At 39.3% G+C, this 16883-nt stretch overlaps 1 protein-coding gene across 1 annotated transcript; it reads right to left on the reverse strand.

The window, feature by feature from the left end:
* Nucleotides 1-790: 790 nt before the first annotated feature.
* LOC129769321 (mediator of RNA polymerase II transcription subunit 18) lies at nucleotides 791-2393 on the reverse strand. Its single transcript, XM_055771495.1, has 4 exons — nucleotides 2158-2393; nucleotides 1996-2086; nucleotides 1665-1866; nucleotides 791-1604 (listed from the first exon to the last, which is right to left on the reverse strand). Exons 1-4 carry the CDS (start codon nucleotides 2289-2291, stop codon nucleotides 1384-1386), a joined length of 648 nt encoding a protein of 215 aa, XP_055627470.1. The 5' UTR covers nucleotides 2292-2393; the 3' UTR covers nucleotides 791-1383.
* Nucleotides 2394-16883: the final 14490 nt, after the last annotated feature.

The raw sequence follows: 16883 nt of genomic DNA on the forward strand, positions 1-16883 counted from the left end.
TGTTGTTCGATCATTTTCAAACACTCCCGATGCTTGGTCAAAGAAACTCCGTCCTTGATGGCCTGCGTTGCTCTTACTAGCCCCTCCTTCTTCCAACGTTGTCTACCCATCCTCTTTTTTGTAATTCCGCGGCATCTGGAATCAATTAGACCAAAGAAAAGCATCAAACCTGGAGGACCAATTCACCCCACAGAAACGTGTCCATGTCACCCCACACAACATGCAAAAATTGAAATGCAATTAATTTCATTTATTGTTATCAAACTTACAGTTTCGCTGCATCAAATTTATCCTCTTCTGTAGGCGACCTTTACTGCACAATACACGAAATGTTTGATTAATCAGCGGAAAACCCCTTAAGACCACGATCGAAAAACTCACATTTTGTGACAATCGAAGTGCATGCTGTGTTCATGCTACCGTTTCCCTCCACCCGTTAATTTTTACCGAAGTTGCTTTACGTAAGGTGCATACGGAACAACAATAGAAGGAGTTGACATTATCCACGTTGAGCCGTACTTTTTGAGATAAAGTCCAGATTACCTCGTATGACCAAATCACCCCAACTTACCCTACTTATTCATCAGGAACCGAATCAGAATTAACAACACAAATGATTTTGTTTATAAACCATTTGATCACTGAATGGAATGAAACGTGAATGTCGAATTTCGAAGGATCTTGGCATTCCTGTCAGCAACTTGTTTGTTTCGCAATAACTTCTCCTTACCTGCAATACAATACGACGATTTGTGATGTGAAATGAGAATAATATACAATCGTAAATTAATCCATTCATCCCCCTTTACTCAATCGGCGTATTTTTAGATCAATTTATTACCAACTGTAAAGCAATTCACATTCCGCTTTTTGGGGTCGACAATCAACGAAAATCCTTTGATCAACATTCTTGAAAAACGACAATCTGTCATTCCTGTTCTTGTTTTGAACGTAATCATCCCCCGTTCAAAACCCGGGAGGGTGTTAAGGTTAGTGTGAAACGGCAACAAGTTTTACATCATTTCTAATTGGACGCGAAAGTTTTTTTTTCAGAAGTGTGCGCTTTAATCTACAACGACTTACAAAAAAAAACTAAAAGCAAGGATAGTAAATAGCAGAACATCTACGACGACGAAAACGGCGGGCGTGAAATTAAAAACAATCCGAAGAATGTTTGCGCACAAAGTGAGCGTAAAATTTGCAAACATACCTCAGCACATGACTCATGAAATTCCTCGTGAAATTCCGCCGAACGTTATCGCGAGAAGGGACGTTTCTTTCATCTTGAGTTAATTTCGATTAGTTGGTATTGTTGTTGTTTTTTCTCGCGGCAGCAGCTTCGTGTTAATACGGGCGATTATCATACGGATCAAGTGGGGGAATTCAGGGCATTTGGGCAAATCGTTTGTAGTCGATTTTTTCCAACTGCACCAACGGTTTGAGCTGCTCGGCAAATATTCTCATGTCTTCGGCGATCAGATCCTGTCCGGTGGGCGCCAGCACCGAGAGTTCCACCAAATAGCTCTGGGAAATCGGTTCCGAGCTGTTCACCTTGAAGATCTTCGAAACGGTCACCTTCATTCGACCCTTGCGGAACATGTAGCCTGAAACGGTCAGGGTCACAATTATTAATACGAGTTTTTCTCAAGAATACTGCGTCATACCTTTGGTGATATATTCAAAATCCACCCGGAAGCCCATTTCGGTAAGGAAATCCACCACATGTGCTGTGCAAGCAATGTCTAGACTGCTACGCACCAGAGTTGGCCGTGTTCGGTCTCCGAGTTCTGGTTGGCCAATGTAGCGCAGTTGGTATGGTGCGTCCACGTCCTGGGCCTTGCGGACTCGAAGTGTCATGACGGGGGTCTACAATTTTAAACTTATATTAAACAACATGCGTTTTACAAAACTAGATTTAAATTAGAAACATATTTGTATTTGGATACCAGAATTTTGCTTTCCATCAGTATCCGTGTCAGTTGAGCCATCTTTTACCTTATCATTAGGAATTTTCATGCTGAGACACATCTCATAGTCTGTAAACGTTTCTGGCCCTGTGTCCACATTATCACACAGCCCTCTCAATCTTAAAGCATAGAAAATAATTAGATTTTAGTGAAAATATACAAGGAACACAGAACCGTAAATAACATCAACCTATGCAACAAATGCTCGGCTGCTGAATCCAGGATCGATCCTTGCAGGAGAAACTCTTGATTGGGAATTATGTTGGACTGAAGCGCCTGCTGTAGCAAATCGACGGCATTTACCGGTGTCGCTGATGTGGTCATCTTATCTGGAAGCTGTACTATTCGTTGTCCGTTATCGACGAAAAGAGTAAAATTATTAGGAATCGCAGCACGTAAACATAAACTTCGTTTGACGTTTGCGGCGCCGGCTTTCTAACCATGAAATGCGCAGGGGAGGTTACATTGTTTTGTTTCAGTTCAGGGTGACCAGATTCACTAAGAATCAATAAATTTTCATTTGCGATTCGAATCGAACAATTGAAACGTTTTCTCCACCATGGCAGTTTTGAAGTTACAGGTGAACCGCAATTATCCACTAGCGGATGATCTACGAAATCGAGTTCCATAGTAAGTCTATAGAGCTTCCCGAAATTCATTAGTGAGTGGTGGGCTCGCATTCAAGATTTTACAGATGGATAGATTAATGATTTCTGTATTGATAAAACATAGTTTTCATGCTAAAAAATCTTTATTTCGTGTTTGTATCTTAGTTTTAGTCCATTATCAAGTTATCCGCGATTTTCGTTATTCGCGGTGATCTAGCCGGACTATTTCGTGGATAATCGGAGTTCTATTTGTCCGGTGGTAAAATATTTCACACTTTTTGACAAATACAGTTTGGTTTGAAAATTGTACAAACACCATTTTGTTTGCCACTCTTCAATTATCAACGGTGGCAAACAAAGACAAATATCGAACTAGGAATAAAATCGATTGAAATATTCAAGGCAACCTAATCGTGTACCGACAGGTTTGACGAACAGACCAAAAATATATTCTAGACATCCAATTACTGAATATTTGCTTGTCGTGTTTTGTGTCGAATATATTTGATCAGTACACGACGATCAAATTTTATCTGCCAAAAAGAGTCAAATATTTGGCTTTTGCCAAACAGTGTACGACTATCTTAAGGCTTATTTTCATTTCTTCTTCTCTTTGATAGCACAACCTAAGTAGAACTAAACAATTCAAAATATGGTCGAATAAACATTTTCCAATTGACTTTAAACTGCAATTAATGAAAAATACTGACTATAGCTTAATAATTTCTCCTAATTTATGTGAACAAAATTCGTCAAATAATCGAAGTATTATTAAGCATAGAGTCGAACAAAAATATTATAAAAACATCACACTGATTGGGAAATATTAGTTGGGTTGGTCAAGTAGGTCAAGCAGTAGTTAAGCATGTGCTTGAACTACAAGTTATCGTTAAATAATGCTTTGGTATTCCGTGCCAAGAATTTGTCCACGATGCAAATTTATTCGTATAGTACCTCAAGGGTACAAAGCACAAAAAGTTTAGATACTGACGAAACGAGAAGACAGATTTATATGGCTATTGTGATGTAGATTGGAGAAATGATCAGTACATAGCATGATCCTTGATTGGTTTGGTTTTCCTGCAGATTGACGAAGCAATAAGTTGGAACTCGAAAGAGTAAATTACTGTTATACTTCCGACGTTCGAAGCTAAATACTTGGTCCTATCGATGGTGGGTTGAAATGATTCTTGAAAATAAGAGTTCAAAATTACTAAACATGAACATGACTTATGCGGGCGCTACACGATTCGTCCAACGTTTCACTCGAACGTTGATTTCAAACATTTGACTCGATGAATCGACAAATGTTGTGACGAATGTGCTGCTACACGGTGAAGTGAATGTTCGATTCAATGCAATCGGCGAGTATTTGGATCGAATGTTTATTTTTTTTATTTACCATCAAAAACTTTAGGAAACTGGATGACGATGCGAGTATTGAAATTGCTGCCGTAGCAATTGTACTGATATCGGGCTGTAAATTAGAGATGCTTGAAATCAACATTATAAAACTGCAATATTTTGCCGAATATTTTGAATTTTATGAATCAATTTCATAGTCCCTCATCTAAAACTTTTAAACAAACCAATCTGTCAAAGATAGATTCGGATGAATCGTGTAGCGCTGTATCGAATGTCATCGAGTGTCGAATCAACGAATGACAAAAATCCTTTGACTCGTGCCACTCGCGTTGGAAGGTAATCCACAACGAACGGATTACCTTCCAACGCGAATATTCGACACTCGACATTGGAGGTTCGTAGCTCGTCAGTCGACTACACGATGCGTCGAATCATCGAGCGTCCAGCATTCGAGGGTGTTCGTAGCATCGTGTAGCGCTGGCTTTAGTCAAGGTCAACCTGTAGTCAAGTAATTGCTCGGACTACGAGTGACTGTGAAACTGTGTTGTGATAATCGAACATAAACAGTACATTGATGAATTGCTAGCTTATTTCCACTTGACTAACGGTCATGCTGCTCTAATGCTTCTCATGTTAATCAGCGTCTAATCAAGTTAACCCTTCTATACTCGCGCATACGGTCTAATGGCGGGTTTACATTAGGGTGATCTATAGCTATAGATGGATTTATTCACCCGAAAATAGATGTAAACGGGTGAGAATATATATGATACACTTCTCCGAGGTATAAATGTGATGAATAGAATAAATTCAGGCATATGTAAACGCTTGTGAATTTCTCACTGGTGAGAAATCACTAAAGCTGGATGCAGTTCTACTTCAGGTGAATAAATTCACCAAAAATATGAATATATTCATTATATAAGTTCGCGCTAGTGTAAACGGTTGATGCGATTTCTATAAATCTCATATTTCTTCACACGAATATATAACTAGTCTAAACCCATCCTAATGGCGAGTTTACATTAGAGAGATCTATAGCTATAAATGAATTTATTCACGCGAAAATAGATGTAAACGGGTGAGAATACATATGATACACTTCTTCGGGGTATATATAACCACTCTGATTAGAATAAATTCAGGCATATGTAAACGCTAGTGAATTTCCCACTGGTGAGAAATCACTAGAATTGGATGCAGTTCTACTTCAGGTGAACAAACTCACCGAACATGTGAATATATTCATTATATAAGTTCGCGCAAGTGTAAACGGTTGATGCGATTTCTGTAAATCTCATCATATTTCTTCACATGAATATATCTCTAGTCTAAACCCACCGTAACAGACTGAGAATCAATGAGGTGGCTGAATTAAATGACTATTAAAACTTAATGAAGTTAAAGAGGGAATATTTACGGGATTTTCATTCAATCATATCTATTTCTTCAAATAAGTACCAATAACGCCTAAAAATACACAATAGTCATATTACAGAGACATGCACAGTATGTGAGTACGGTTACGAGTTACGGTTTTGCGCGCGAGTGCAGGAGAGTTAACATGCCCTAAGACTGTAAAAAAAAGGCCCTGTTCTCACTGCAGCGGGGCGTCAGCGTAACCTGGGCGAGACGTGTGACGCTTACGATTTATCCTGTGTGTTCTTACCGATGTGTTCACACCAGGCTGACGTGTCGTGAGCGTGGTTTTGACGTATGGCTGGCGTGCAAAAGAAAAACACTTTACGCCGGCGATATTGGCGATATACTCCTCCGCTTCTCTCTAGGATATGTTTGTTTGTAGTAGTGACATAATTTAAAAATTTTTGTTTTTTTTTATTTTTTACGTTTTTTACCCTCCGAGTTTCTAGCCGGATACGTCCAACGATGTTGGAATATTGAAAAATAAACCAATTTTCATTCTTTCATTCAAAAACACACATTAACTATTCACATTTGCAACACGCCGAAGACACGCTGCTGGCACGGTGCAATGTGAGTGAATTAAAACATCATGGCGAGAAGTGAACACGCCCCGCTCACGTCACGTTGACGCCCCGTTGCAGTGAGAACATGGCCTAAAGAACATTCGGTGTCAAGATCTTGTCAATGCACTCCAACTTCCGACGATCGAAGCTAAATACTTGGACCTAATAATAGTGACCCAAGTGGTAATGATCTTTTTTAGCGTGTATAAGGAACTGTTATGTAGCGTAACTTAACAAAATGTTTCATCAAGTTTATGTTAAACCACAAATAAAAATCGTTAATCATTTTTCTACGGAGGCCTCGGTTTTTATTATTCATTATTACTTACTCTACTTTTGTGGCAACAGTCCGTTTATAGGACCATCTTCTTGAATGGCGTTAACGTTCGCTGTGGAACTTTTGCCGTCTCAACGTACAGTGCAAGTTGAAGGAAATTTCTTTGACAAAAAATCTCCCGGCGAGAACGGGAATCGAACCCGAACACCCGGCATGATAATGTGTGACGCTAACCACTCGGCCACGGGTGCACTAATGGCGGGTTTACATTAGGGATATCTATAGCTATAGATGGATTTATCCACGTGAAAATAAGTGTAAACGGGTGAGAATAAATATGATACACTAATTCGAGGTATATATAACTTGAATAAATTCAGCATATGTAAACGCTTGTGAATTTCTCACTGGTGAGAAGTCACTAAAGTTGGATGCAGTTCTACTTCAGGTGAATAAATTCATCGAAAATATGAATATATTCATTCTAGAAGTTCACGCTAGTGTAAACAGTTGATGCGATTTCTATAAATCTCATCATATTTCTTCACATGAATATATCACTAGTCTAAACCCACCCTAATATAGGACCAGCGCCGAATGAATTTTTGATATCCAGTATCGTGAGTCTTGGGTAGCCGTTCTCCAGTCTTCTCGAACACCGAACACGTTCATTTACAACACATAATCATTGGGTGCGAAGTCTACCCCGGAGTCTACGCCATCTTCCTGGCAGTTATCGGAAAATTACCGAAAAGGTTCCACACACCCAAGATCTATTTCAGTCAACACGATGCGTCGGAAGGCCGAAGACAGCTATAAAAGACGGAAACAATCGAAGAACAACTGAACGGTCTCTAGCGGAGACTTTTCCAAGCTCATAATCATAAGATGAACTCGTCTACGAAGCGGTTATCACTCTAAATTCACATCACATTAGTTCGTTTTCGTTGGAGGGTTCGAGTTATACTCATTAACATCATTTATCTGTATTTCATTTTAATTTGAAGTTGTATACCATTTAAAAAATTGAAAAAAAATCTAAATTCTAAACCAAACCCAATTCTAAAAACCAAACAATATGATACTGATAATCGCCTTTATTCCGCGCGGCGAAAAACGCGAGATAGCAAAATGTTTTGCCTTATTGCGGAACTCACCTTACTTTTCAGCTTCTTTTTGATACCTGAGTCGACAACATATGAGTACACGACTTAAAATCGTTACTTGAGCCATCTCACGACATTCGCCACGCGGAATAAGGGGGAATGTCTGGTTTGAGATTTTGTTTATCTATAATAGGTGCAACGTGTATTAATAGATTTTCAAGTATAAATCTTATGTTATAAAGAACCGGATTGAATCTAGAAAAAATTATTGTTCAAAAAGACGGGTGAGTAATGTCGGGGACATAACCGGAGTGACGTAGGACTATACAAAGGGGACAGCTTTTGTTAAATATATATTTTAAATATATTGTTTTATTTTCTTCTCCTACGTGAATACCTACCTATCTACCTGAAAAATGGATTAGTTTACTGTTTACTCTTTATGAATATGTTGATGGTTCTGAAAAGAACCTTTGGTGTTGTGTTTTTGTTATCACTCGATATTCCCATCTTGTTCGGTTAAACCTTCCTGTTTAGCTATTGCGTTTGCCACTCGCCACAGCTTTCACAGTTGGAAAATTTCTTCCCATCCAGCTTGTGACATGTTGTTCAGTAAATTACATTTAATGCGACGTGCCGGAGAAACACTTTGCCACTCACTGAAACTAATTGTTGCCTTGATGAGCGCCGAACCGAAGCTGCTCTGTTCTTGATGCGGGTTTTCTGATTGTCGTGAGCAGTTTTGCAAGCCAACTCGAGCACTCCGACGGCCGAAACTCTATAATCGCTGTTAGGTATACTGGTGCTCCGGCGCCAATCCGTTCGGCCTAGTTACCCTTGCGGAGCAATCAGTGAATGCGACCAACAGGGAACTGGAGACCTGCACGGTTCCAGTGAGACTTTGCCTTTCCCTTAACTTGTCCTCCTTTGTTACGTCCACGATGCCGATGCCGTACAACCACACGGGTTTACGGTTTGAAAGAAAATAAGATATTTTTTTGGGGTCCGCGTGTTTTATACTCTAGCGGTACACACTCACAGGATAGAGACAAATCGGCAGACTCGGCCAAAGAGGCGAGTCCAACGAGACGAACGAATGAGCGTTGAAAGGGAGCGATGGCAAAAAAATACATTCATTACGATTTGTTCGCTCGTTGGATTCACATGCAGGCTAAAAACAGGAAGTGGGTTATATCTATGGTATAACCGCAAGGGTGACGTAGGACTATCGTTGATTTAGAGATCATTTGTTTGAAGTTGAATCTAAATCCATCCTGAATGAATGAATAAATAAATATTTGGGTGACTTCAAAAACGAGAGTGTTACGTTGGAGACTCAAGGTTTTATGCATCCAATATTGGATACAAAAAACCTTGTTCTGAAGAATAATCTTCAGAAGCTTTCCTGCTAACTGCACTTGATTGACAAATCACAAAACCAAATGTATGTGGTCGCAGTATTATATGGATAGAAAACATTAAAATAAACTCGCTTGAATGTTATTTTCAATTCCAAGGGGAACTGGCAGATTATTTTTCAGCAACGATCATTTCTTTCCAGGTTTCCTCTCGATAACCAGCAAATGAAAAGAGTTGCGCGCGTGTATGTGTGTGGGTGTGGCGGCTGCTTCTATGTCTTCCCGAGGAACCGTATTTCGATGCTGATACTCTCTTGGTCACGAGAGTATCAGCATCGGCTTTTCTGCGCTCCCTCACAGTTAAAACAAACTGATTGCATTTCAGGTCAGGTCAGGCCAGGTAATGAATCCCTCGATCCCTCACCGTTCAGCTCGTTCAGTAACGATGTTGAATATCATTTCAGTATGCTTTTCGTGCGTGATTGAATCGAGAGAAGGTGTGGTTTACGATGGCAATTTGGAAGGCAAACTAGAGGAGAATGAACTCTCTGAGTATGAAAATTTCGGTGACTGAGCAATAATCGATTGAAAATTATATAATTTTCGCGATACGAAACATTTTCCGTTTTTCATGTTATGCATCCAATATTGGATACGAAAATATCCTACTGATGGGAAAGAATTATCTTCAGAAGCTTTCCAGCTAATTACACTTGATTGAAAATTACGAAATCAAATGTATTTGGTCGCTGTGTTCGCCATATAATTTGAAAACAATACTCTTTCGCATGGATGTAATCTTCAATTCCCAGGGAACTGGCAGATTATTTTTCAGCAACGATTAGATCTTTCCGGAATTTTCTCGATGCTGTATGGCATCCAAACGAAAATTCTCGTTTTAGTTTGGCCTGTAAAAAACTTTTCTAAAGTCTAATCCATCAAATTTGGAGCCCTGAAAAGGGCCGTTGATTATATGCTAAGCTAATATAGCACCCTTTCCTTGGATTCGATGGGCCTGCTGAATGTCCTTGGGCATGATGTGACGCGTTTTGCGTGGATAGCACACCAATTTGTATCTTCGAATAAGCCTCCTGCAGCGTCATAACCGCGGAACTTTGGAAGCGCAAGTCGGTTTTGAAGTCCTGAGCAATTCCACGATCCAAAAGCTGCAAAGGTAGCTTTCGGATCAGCAATTCGGTCGACTTCCGATAGCGATGAATTTCACGCAAAGTTCCCGGTCGATAGCGATGTGGCTTCTTCACCTATCCTGCGGCTGGTGCGCTTATCCGAGCTGCTTTCGTGTGCCTTACCACTGAAAGACTAAAGGCCCATTTATACGTTGCTAGTAGCTGACTTCACAATGAGCAGCTACTGACCCGGTGAACTCGCTTGACAAATGGTTGACTCGCCTTGTCCGTTCACACAATGTGAGCTGCTGACAAGAAACCAGATACCACGACACGGGTTTACCAGAGATGCCAGGCGATTTTTCAAATGTCCATCAAATAGTCAGAAACAGCAATCAGGTCCGAATTTGTCAGATGATTGATCCGAAATCGGCTTCTTTATTGGCAGTTTTCATCTTAGGTTTTCAGTTGAATTTATCATTACACAATTTTATAGCGAAACACACGCTGGCCGTGTTTAAAAATACTTTGTGCTGAATTTATTTTATACTGAAGGTACTATCCGAAAAAAGCAGAAAGAAAAAAGGATTCGGGCCAGAAATTGGATGCAAAGAAAAGAAGCAACAAATACAATATTGAAGTAACTCTACAATGATGATCTCCGAGAGTACAGAGCAGTGTTGAGAATAACACCTGAAAAAGTGAGAAAACTGTTGGATTTAATTGCTCCACAAATATAACGCCAAGATACACTCATGAAGGATGCTAAACCTACAAGAGTGAAACTAGAAATGATGTGCCTTTCTTCTGGAATATCGTTCAGATTATTGTCGAAATTTTTTAAAATCTCGAAAGCATCCATAGCTAAAATAATTCCGAAAGTATGTGGTGCTCCAAATGGCAGTCTAAAAGATTTTTCAAAATTTGATTTATTTCGCCTTGACAGCAGCTTCGTGTACCAATTTGTGAAATAAAAATGTTAGTAGATTTGCAGGAGCAATTAATACGCCTCAAAAACTAAAATAATGAATGAAAATCTACTTTTTCTAAATCGAATATGTATTCTGTTTCTTAGAACAATACTTTTTTGCAAGTTGTGAGTGAATTTTGAATTAAAATTGTGCCCGATAATGATTTTATATTTAGATCCCCAAGAAAACTATTTTTAAAAAACGTGCCCCGTCAGCGTGCAAAACTAAATAATAACGATTCCGTTTAGAAACTATGAGGGTTTAATTTGTTCTTCCAATAATTTTCAAGTCTATAAATATCTTCGCATATTTTCAAATATCTTAAAAATAGAGAAATGTAAAGACAATGTCAAGATTTGGCATCCCTGATTCGAGCGCTAAAATCTGTTTTTGACGTTTTGAGGGATGCGAGTGCGAGTAAATTCAAAAAACTTTGAAGTAGCTCGCACACCGAATCACACATGACACTAGCTGGCATGATGTGTTCACACGGTGTGAGTAGCTGCACTGCAGTAACTGACTAGACCGACTCGTATGTTTACTCGCACCGTCTGAACCCGGCTTAACTAGCTATCTGCTTGGTCCCAAACAAACGAGTCGTCACGGTGCGAGAGTAGAGTAAGAAATGAACGAAAGCAAATGAAGCGTCATTTTATAAACCATAAAAGTATAGAATCTAAACCCCACCCTTCGTTGCTTAAGGCCCATTTATACGTTGCTAGTAGCTGACTTGACAATGAGCAGCTACTGACCCGGTGGACTCGCTTGACAATTGGTTGACTCGCCTTGTCCGTTCACACAGTGTGAGCTGCTGGCGAGAAACTAGATACTACGGCACGGGTTTACCAGGGATGCCAGGCGACTTTTCAAATGTCCATCAAATAGTCAGAAACAGCAATCAGGTCCGAATTTGTCAAATGATTGGTCCAAAATCGACTTCTTTATTGGCAGTTTTCATCTTAGGTTTTCAGTTGAATGTATCATCACACAATTTTATAGCAAAACAAACGCTGATCGTGTTTAAAAATACATACTTTGTGCTGAATTTCTTTGAACTGAAGGTACTATCCGAAAAAGCAGAAAGAGAAAAGGATTCGGGCCAGGAATTAGATGCAAAGAAAAGGAGCAACAAATACAATATTGAAGGAACTCTACGATGAGGATCCCCGAGATTACAGAGCAGTGTTGATAATAACACCTGAACAAGTGAAAAAACTGTTGGATTTAATTGCTCCACGAATACAACGCCAAGATACAGTCATGAGGGATGCTGTACCTGCAAGAGTTAAATTAGAAATGACATTGATGTGCCTTTGTTTTGGAATATCGTTGGGATTGTTGTCGATATTTTTTAGAATCTCGAAAACATCCATAGCTCAGATAATTCCGAAAGGATGTGATGTTATAAATGGTAGTCTAAAAGATTTTTTTTTTTTAATTTTATTTATTTTGTGAAATGAAAATGATAGTCGATTTGCAGGTGCAATAAATACGCTTCAAAAATTTTAATAATGAATGAAAATGTACTTTTTTAAATCGAATATGTATTCTGTTTCTTAGAACAATACTTTTTTTTGTAAGTTGTGATCTGATAATGATTCTATATTAGAGATTCTCAAGAAAACTATCTCAAAAAGAAAGCGTGCCCCGCCAGCGTGCAAAACGAAATAACAATTATTTCGTTTAGAAACTATGAGGGTTTTATTTGTTTTTCCAATAATTTTCAAGTCTATAAATATCTTCACATATTTTCAAATATCTTAAAAATAGAGACATTTCATTACATTTGGCATCACTGATTCGAACGCTAAATTCTGTTTTTGACGTTGTGAAGCATGCAAGTGCGAGTAAATTCAAAAAACTTTGAAGTAGCTCGCACGCCGGATCACACATGACAATAACTGGCATGATGTGTTCACACGGTGTGAGTAGCTGCACTGCAGTAACTGACTAGACCGACTCGTATGCTTACTCGCACCGTCTGAACCCGGCTTTACCCTGAGAGAGAAACGAATAACATCGAAGTAAGTATACAGTAATGTATTTGAATCCGGACACTTTGCGTTACATTTAATACCATACCGCAGCCACAACATTTTCTGCATGTTGAATTAATGCGATTGATTAGTAACTATCAAGAAACTATCAGTAACTATATTAGCAACTATTAATCGCATAAATTCAACATGAAAAAAATGTTATGGCTGTGGTATGATATTGAATGTAATGCAAAGTGTCCGGATTCAAAAGCATTACTGTAAAAAAAAGTTAACTCGACTGAAAATTTTTCGGTTCGGCCTGCAAAAACGAAATTAAGGGCCCTCGCCGACTGCAGACTGACTTGTCGACCGATAGTTCGGTCGGCTTCTTAATCAGTACGGAGAAAAAAAGTCTGTAGTGTACAGCATAATGCATAGACGTAAGTATGAGCTTCCTCATCTCACATTCCAATAAGATTAATGGGTTTCCAAGTGGGCGCGCTACATACGGATACGAATGATTTCAATAACCTGTTTCGAAGCTATCATTAAGCTATTGAAACAATTTTTCGACTCAATAAATAGCAATCATATAACTCTTGGACATTTTATCTTTTGTATGAAATAATTATCACTGTTCCGTTGATCCGAAGCAGAATGATGAATCACGCTTAAAGAAGGAATGGATTTTTTCTTGGAAATTAGTCAGCAGAAATAATGCCCTTTCCCAACAATTAAAAACGACAAACGGTGAACAGTTTCATCAAAGTGATTTCTTCGATATGGGGATATATTCACTACATCATGTCATATATTTCATATTTTTCATTATGAAATTCATATCCATGGCACCAATCGGTATCGAATTATCATCGACACTACGATTTTCGCTAAATGCTCCTTTCAGTTCGGCCTGTAAAAAACTTTTCTGAACTCTAATCCATCAAATTTGGAGCCCTGAAAAGGGCTGTTGATTATATGCTAAGCTAATATAGCACGCTCTCCTCGGATACGATGGGCCAGCTGGATGTCTTTGGGCATGATGTGACGCGTTTTGCATGGATAGCACACAAATTGGTATCTTCGAATAAGCCTCCTGCAGCGTCATAACCGCGGAACTTTGGAAGCGCAAGTCGGTTTTGAAGTCCTGAGCAATTCCACGAACCAAATGCTGCAAAGGTAGCTTGCGGATCAGCAATTCGGTCGACTTCTGATAGCGACGAATTTCATGCGAAGTTCCCGGTCGATAGCGATGTGGGTTCTTCATACTTCCTGCGGCTGGTGCGCTTATCCGAGCTGCTTTCGTGGTGCCTTACCACCGAAGGACTAACGAGCTGTTTGCTTAGTCCCGATGAAGCGAGTCCTCACGGTGCGAGAGTAGAGCAAGAAATGAACGAAAGCAAGGGAAGTGTCATTTTATAAAACATAAAAGAATCGAATGTAAACCCCACCCTCTTTATTGTATAAGCTTACTGTACACTCACGAATATAATAAGGGTGGGATTTAGATTCTATACTTTTATGGTTTATAAAATGACGCTTCCTTTGCTTTCGTTCATTTCTTACTCTACTCTCGCACCGTGAGGACTCGAGCTCGTTAGTCTTTCGCAGACAGCTCGTTAGTCATTCGGTGGTAAGGCACACGAAGTCAGCTCGGATAAGCGCACCAGTAGCAGGATAGGTGGAGAAGCCACATCGCTATCGACCGGGAACTTCGCATGAAATTCGTCGCTATCAGATATCGACCGAATTGCTGATCCGCAAGCTACCTTTGCAGCATTTGGTTCGTGGAATTGCTCAGGACTTCAAAACCGACTTGCGCTTCCAAAGTTCCGCGGTTATGACGCTGCAGGAGGCTTATTCGAAGATACCAATTTGTGTGCTATCCATGCAAAACGCGTCACATCATGCCCAAGGACATCTAGCTGGCCCATCGTATCCGAGGAGAGCTTGCTATATTAGCTTAGCATATAATCAACGGCCCTTTTCAGGGCTCCAAATTTGATGGATTAGAGTTTAGAAAAGTTTTTTACAGGCCGAACTGAAAGGAGCATTTAGCGAAAATCATTGTTTCGATAATAATTCGTTACCGATAGGTGCCATGGATATGGATTTCTTAATGAAGAATATGAAATACATGACATGATGTAGTGAATATATCCGAAGAAATCACTTTGGTGAAACTGCATTATAAAATTATTTGTGTACGAATGCCGCAATTGATAGTCGACTCTAATTTGCGCTGGGTAATTTCCTCGGAGGACTCGATTCCTCCTTTGAGCATTAATAATCTCTTTCTGGCAAAACGATGTGGTATGAATCACATTATTTGAATGATAGAATGAAGAAGTTTTCTGCCAATTTCCTTCAACCTCCAAACGTATCTTTCTCCCGTTTGTCGTTTTCGCAATCGCTAATCCTTTCTCACAACACCCATTTCTAGTTTGAGAAATTGTTGAGTAAACATTGTTTGCCAGTGCGCGTAGAGCGGGAATTCCTAAAGATTCATTGCACCTCTAATAAATTGCCGAAAGACGTGGTCTTACGTTGATCGCACTTGATTGAAAAAATCCAAAACGAAATGTATTTGGTCGCAGCATTATATGAGTAGAAAGCAAATAATCGCTCGAAAATGACTTGATTTTCGCGATGTAAAACATTTTCCGTTTTTCATGTTATGCATCCAACATTGGATACGAAAATTTCCACTGATGGGGAAAAAAATATTCAGAAGCTTTCCTGTTAATTGCGATTGATTGAAAAATAACAAAACCAAATGTATTTGGTTGCAGTGTTATATGGATAGAAAACATTAAAATAAACTATTTCGCATGAATGTATTTTTCAATTCCCAGGGGAACTGGCAGATTATTTTTCAGCAACGATGATAGCAACGAGAATTCCGCGCGTGTATGTGTGTGTGTGTGTGGCGGCTGCTCCGATGTTTCAAGCGGAACCGTGGCATCACTCTCCTCCTGATGGATTCCCTTTTGGCCTTAGGTGCACAAACAGGCTCTTGGTGACACCGTTCATCAGCGCTTTCATGATAAACGAAATTAGCTTCACAACAACAGCGTCAACATGCTCCAATCGCTGTTCAATCATAACTGAGTGGGTTTACGGGCGGCGCTCGCTTATATACCGATTGTTGATTTCAATAGCCTGTTTTGAAAGCAATTTTAAGACTATTGAAACAAGTTTTTGGATGAAAAAGTAACAAGTATATGACGCGTAGACATTTTATCTTTCAAATGAAGTGTTTATCATACCATTTCGTTCAGTTGTTTAAGAGCTATTAACGCTCAAAATCTCGGTCTCCGGCGTAACGCTTTCGTTCTCGAAACTTTGGTTTTACACCCCGGTATAGAAATGAAAGACGTAGTCCTACGTCAAAAGGGTCCTTTTCAGGATCACAAAATTATCTTCAATCTAAAGAGTTTATTGTTTTGTTATCACTCGATATTCCCGTCTTGTTCGGCTAAACCTTCCTGTTTAGCGATTTGTTGCCACTCGCCACAGCTTTTACAGTTGGAAAATTTCTTCCCAACCAGCTTTGTGACATGTTGTACAGTAAATTACATTCAATGCGACGTACCGAAGCGCCACTCAGTGTCGCATTGGAGGCGATTTTAACCTGTAATTGAACATTTGCGATGACAGTGATACAGTGTCGACTTTCAATGTGGGGTCATAATTTGGATTTCTATGTTTACAAAAATGTCCAACTAAATAAGTCGCATTACATGTCCGTCCAATTATCTAAATGTCGAACTAATTGTAAATTACTGTACTTTCAATCTGGAAACAATTTAAGAATTGGTGAAAATTGAATAATCTGGAAAGTTCCCAACTATCAATAAGCTCAGAACAACTGCCAAATTCACATACTCATCAGATCCTGGCAAACAAATTATGAAAAAATCAATTTGTGTTTTATTATTATTTTGGATAATGTTTTAGAAAGCATTGAACTGTATTTCCTGAACTCTTTTTTGGAAGGTTTAATGGCCCTGAAAAGCGCCTTGTTTTATGGAATGGTTCCAATTTAGAAAACTTAGTACTCGTGGTTTTGAAAAAAACCATTTCGAACGCCTTCGATGCCGCCTTGTTCTGGATTTGCCACCAAAGCAGTTTGTA

This window comes from Toxorhynchites rutilus, chromosome 2, assembly GCF_029784135.1.
Source record: "Toxorhynchites rutilus septentrionalis strain SRP chromosome 2, ASM2978413v1, whole genome shotgun sequence".
NCBI classification, from domain to species: Eukaryota; Metazoa; Arthropoda; class Insecta; order Diptera; family Culicidae; genus Toxorhynchites; species Toxorhynchites rutilus.

Bases quoted from the DNA above. Each gene is read 5' to 3' on its own strand.
- LOC129769321 (XM_055771495.1), bottom strand. From the start codon at position 2,291: ATGACCACATCAGCGACACCGGTAAATGCCGTCGATTTGCTACAGCAG. The intron at 2,087-2,157 runs GTTGATGTTATT...CTATGCTTTAAG, and splicing joins GCCGAGCATTTGTTGCATAG to ATTGAGAGGGCTGTGTGATA. The intron at 1,605-1,664 runs GTATGACGCAGT...TGACCGTTTCAG, and splicing joins TTTTGAATATATCACCAAAG to GCTACATGTTCCGCAAGGGT.